We start from the raw sequence: 5,141 nt of genomic DNA, 5'->3' as shown, positions 1-5,141 counted from the left end.
CAAGAAAGGGAGAGGAAGACCATTGTTGGATGAAGGCGATTCGTTGTCTTTCGACTCCATCAGAGCCGCCCTTAAGGCCATCATATTTGCTCTTTAGAGTGGCTACAATTTCACTCCATATCTCTTGCAGTAACCTTGTTGGATCTGCGGTTTGGTTGGAGAAGACCCGTCTACACCGTTGTTTCCATAAAATCCAAAGAGTTATTGGGCTAACCAATTCCAACACAACTTGAGATTTGTCATTAAGAGGAGTTGAGTGGACATTGTCGCTGGTGGAGAAAGAAACCTCTTGTGCTTTTATCACCAAAGTCATCCCCTCCTCCTAATGTTCATATCTGCCAACTGGGGTTTGCCATGATAGCCAACATATACTTCCCCACTTGATTGACCCTTGCACCTGGCATAATTGCAACAAGTGGCCAACCCCCCGTCATATTCGATGGGACGTTGGGCAGTCCCACAGAGCATGTCGTATTGATTCTACTACATTTGGGCACTCTACACAATTAGGAGAGCTAAGGTTCCCACGTTACCATGCTCCCGCCGGTAGTGACTTATGTTATATAGTCATTGGAACGTGGTAATTCGCCTCGCGTGTTGTTGTTTCCAGATTTTCTGCCAAAACTTGGTGATAATTGTGTGAGGAACTTGAAATGTGTGCCAGACCTTTGCAGCAGCCGGCTCTCAGGCGGTTTGAGCAGCTAGAATGTGACGACCCAATCTAGTTGTGAATTGGAAGAAAGGGATGGGTTTGCTTCCTTGCCCCGCGTAAGGATTACGCCATGTTCATTGCAAAGGGTTCCAACTAACCTTACATAGCCATGTGTTTTCATGAGTACATATGTGCCAATCGGGTTGTACTTTGATCGGATCAGGATCTACAATCCATTGATGACCAGTATACGCGAGTACTCGAATTGCGTTATTCTGTGTTGGTGTCCCAGTGTCTCGCAATTCAGAGCCTTCGATCCTGTCTGGTGTTCCCCTACCTCGCGGGATCAAAGATCCCTCCTCCTCATAGCCTATCCATTTCTCCATTGTCGTCCTTTGAGTAGCAGCTTCCCTAATCAGTAGAGCGTTAGTGATTTCCAATTTCATAGTCCATCCGCCCCTGATTCCATGGAGTATATTGGCTTGATCTTGTGGTGACAGTGACATAAACCGTCTCCAACATTCTATACTTTTTCCTGGACCTGCTACAATGTATCCTAATGACAACCCCTTACGTGATCCCAATAGTTGATTAGATTCATCCTTGATACATGGGTTCCATAGGATACGTTGACTGAGCCAGGCAGGTTCGGATCTCGGTTGATCGCACTTGAGCCCTCGTCTAATGTCACACCATGCCTTCCACATGGATGCACTGAATCTATCCTGCAATTGGCGAGAGAAACTAGGTTTGAGATCCATGTTTAGAATCCATCCCGTTTGGGGGGGGCATTTGACCCCTTTTCGTGGCCTAAAGTAAGCGAAACGTAACCGCAATATCATTTTCGAACAGTCATTTCCTGGTTGGAGTCCTCGCACCACAAATTTGGCAAGTAAGGTTTTTTTGTGCAACAAAAGAATTTTAATATTTAAAATATGCCTAGTTTACTTTGACTTGCGTTTAAGAGAGTGTATTGTGGTTAGGTTTTGGAAAATTTAAGCAAATCATTTTGGGGCAAAAGGGCATTACTATAGTTGTCTTTGTTAGTGAAAATAGGGGAATTCTATTTTTCAGATTTCTTCTTGTTCTTTGGATATCTATGTCATTGTTGTATCATTTATTGATTTGTACTTTACTTTCTGGCCCCTGATCTTTTCATTTGGGTGATGGGGTTCTTTCATGAGAATACTCTCCTAGAGCTTTATGCAATTATTTGAAAATTTTAACCTAACCTCTATCAATTTCTCATTGAATTCTAAACTTTGCTAGACCTTGGGCCCATGTTCTCCGTAGCTATGCCTACAAGGTGGTGGAATAGATAGAATTCTTACTCCAACTTCTTAATAGTGTCGTACATTTGGATTGAAGGCTCCATACTCAATCTTGTGATTGTAATCCTAAGCCTACACATTCAACCATTTAAGCATACATGAGCATTATACAAATTTCTTATTTTGATTGTTGTCCTTGTTACCCTAAACATTGAATTGTTCTTCCACTATTTTCTTATACTGGAGTTCTCTTAGTTGATATTGCTTTTGGTGGCTATTACCAAGAGATCACAAGAAAATTTCCACGTGAATACTATTTTACTAGGCCATTTCTCATAGCAAAGCTCTCATTAGATGTTGCTTACTAGAGGATTGCGATGATCACCTCCACCTTCAAGTAAAATACAAACGAGTTTGACAAATATTAAAATATGCTCAGTATATTAGCAGTCTAGCTTTCAAAGATTATGCAAAAGTTTATACTAAAAACATGACATTTTTTTTTATATGGAGAGTAGCCAACTAGATCACAAAAGTCTCTATTTGTTTTATAGTATTGTATTTTACAAGGCAATGAAAACATTGTTGTAGATCCATTTTTAGGGAACAAAACTACTATGAGCATGAATTCAAACAAACACAATGAAAAGAATTTATAATAAGCATCTAACTCATCCTTATATCTAAAATTGTATTAAAGTAAACCTTTGAATCTAAACTATGATGCATAAAGATGCCACTTCTATATTGTACTTATGCACGTAATATAGTCTTTAGCATGTAATTTCCTTTAGAATGCCAATAAACCAAAATGATGACTTTCACACTCACAACAATGTTTTCGAATCAATACCTCCCGCCATTGGCTAAGGAAGAACACATGTGAGCGTAATGAACAAAACAAAGTAGCAATCATGGGCCATCGGAAAGGCCCATGGAAATAATCACCATAGAACTTTACATCATAGTTAGCCTATCCTCTGAAAATAAACTCATAAACCATCGAGTCATCATTCAAAAACCTAAAATTAAGATCTTTACGTCATCATAATGTGCCTATTCTTTGAGAATAGCTCCACAAACCATTTAATGTAGCTATATGAGGATTCATGGGTATGCATCAACGCACTAGATGAGCTTCAATAACTAGTTTATATTCAGATGTCAATGTCTTTTTGGATAATGATCAAATAACAAACTAAAATTCCCGCAACACAACAAAAATAAATAAATTCATGAGACTAAAAATTAATCGATGTTGGTTCCATATCAATAAGCACCCATCCACATTCCATCAATCTCACAACACTTGCCTCACTATTTTCGTTCGTCAGACCTTATTTGGTTCAAAGACATACTTGATTAAAGATTCTTTGATGGAGAGAAGTTCAGGGAATTCTTTCTTCAGCTTAGTTGTGTCGAGTTCATTGTTGCTTCTAGGTGCCACAATCACCTTAGCCTGTTCCTCAAGTGTAAAATTCTTCCATGTAAATGAGGGATCAATGTAGTCCTTGTACATCTGCAGAATCTCATTGTGGCTTACAACACCAGGGTTGGTGAAGTTATATATCCCTCTCAATCCGCGCTTGGCCATCTCAATGGATATGGGCAACAATTCGTCGAGTATCGTCATTGAATTGGGTATGTCGACAACCTTCTCATAGCGAGTGATCTTTGTAATAAAGTTGCGTGGGTTCTTCAAGTCGGACGAAATGGGCATGCGTACACGGAGTGTGCATACATTCTCATAATTACCTAGGAGATCCTCCACCTACAAAAATGCAACAAAGGAATCTTATAATCAATAAATAAGCATTGTCACTGAAGCCTTTTTACTAGCATCATCATGTTGTAATTGCCCATTTGTTCTTGGCTTCATTCGCATTACCATTGCAATTTTCCAAATAATTTAATGCCAAGCTTGACATCAACATAAATTTGACACCATCATTATATATCATTGACGACATCAACATTGTCAAGAGTTGGAATTCGGGTTACTTTCGTTTCTCCATATCATCGTGTAGATAATGTACCCATTGACATAAGAAAAAAGGAACAAGTTTAACTAACCATAGCTTTTGTTTTGGAGTAGAAAGAGCCGATGAAGTTAGCCTTCTCATCTTCCGTGAAACCGATGCCCGTTCCAAGGGGGTGTTTCTCATCATATTCAAATATGCAACCAGTGGCATAGTTGATAAGAAGCAAACCATGTTCCCGACAAACATCAGCAAGAGTAAGTGTCCCGACAACATTGGCACGGATGGTCTCGACCTTGTGGGTTTCACACCAATCCACATTCGGGCGGCCCGTGACACCGGCTGCATTGAATACATGGGTTGGTTTCACATTGGCAATGTCCGCCTCAAGTTGGGCACGGTTCTCCAGACGTCCATTCCCATACTCAAAGGCGATACCATCCTTTTCACACAGGCTTCCCAAAAGACCTCCGATCCATCCTGTCCGTCCATAGATCAAGAATTTGATGCCTCCATTCTGGACAGCTACCATCTTCCCTGCGCAGATCTGAGTAGTTCGTTTCTGTGATCACAGATCATCGCAAGTAACAATCAGAACTTCGTTTCGTAATTAAGGTTCAAAGTTTAACTTAAGTTCATTATGAAGATATTAAGCTTCCTAATACAGGGATTCAGCTTCGTAATTGATAAGGTGAGCTTCTTTATGGAAAGGTTAAGTTTAAACTCGGCATTAAGAAGCTTCTTTGTGTCCAAAGGAAGCTTAATTTCTGCATTAAGGAGCTTTTTCACGACCAGGTTAAGTTGTATTTCTGTATTATTGATGTCCACATATACGATTATTAACTGCACTAAACGTTCGAAAAACAGACTCGAAAAACCACAGATCTGTGGGATTGCAAAGATTTTAATAGAGACACAAAAGCTAACTAATTCAGACAAGTAAAACAAAGCGAGGGAGTAAATGCAGAAATGCAATCGATCGAAATGGAAAAGAAAATGGATCGAGCAGATCTGTTATAAATAATGATATCATTGAGGAAAGGAGGAACTATAAATGAGAGAATTGGCTGGAGCGTGAAGAATACTGAAATACCTGGCTCGGATCTCTTCAAAAGAGAACCTCTGAGAGCGTACGGCAGAGGAGAAACCCGTTAGAAGAGAGAATTGATAGAAGAAGGAGAAGGAAACGACGAAGAAGAAGAAACTTTTGATCTCTGTATATATGTGTGTGGGTGGATG

General features: G+C 39.8%; 1 protein-coding gene across 1 annotated transcript; it reads right to left on the bottom strand.

Moving 5' to 3' along the window:
- Positions 1–3,061: 3,061 nt before the first annotated feature.
- NRS/ER (nucleotide-rhamnose synthase/epimerase-reductase) lies at positions 3,062–5,141 on the bottom strand. The gene is made up of 3 exons (XM_087318965.1): positions 4,996–5,141; positions 3,997–4,464; positions 3,062–3,694 (listed from the first exon to the last, which is right to left on the bottom strand). Exons 2-3 carry the CDS (start codon positions 4,432–4,434, stop codon positions 3,254–3,256), a joined length of 879 nt encoding a protein of 292 aa, XP_087175091.1. The 5' UTR covers positions 4,435–4,464; positions 4,996–5,141; the 3' UTR covers positions 3,062–3,253.

The sequence above is a fragment of the Azolla caroliniana genome, unplaced genomic scaffold (genome assembly GCF_043228905.1).
Source record: "Azolla caroliniana isolate FFs.n. ecotype wild unplaced genomic scaffold, voAzoCaro1.0.p SCAF_4, whole genome shotgun sequence".
NCBI classification, from domain to species: domain Eukaryota; kingdom Viridiplantae; phylum Streptophyta; class Polypodiopsida; order Salviniales; family Salviniaceae; genus Azolla; species Azolla caroliniana.
This window is presented reverse-complemented; position numbering and strand designations above follow the sequence as displayed.

Excerpts from the sequence above, each read along its gene's own strand:
- NRS/ER (XM_087318965.1), bottom strand. The coding sequence starts at position 4,434 with ATGGTAGCTGTCCAGAATGGAGGCATCAAATTCTTGATCTATGGACGG. Across the intron at positions 3,695-3,996 it reads ACTCCAAAACAAAAGCTATG|GTGGAGGATCTCCTAGGTAA; the intron begins GTTAGTTAAACT and ends GCATTTTTGTAG.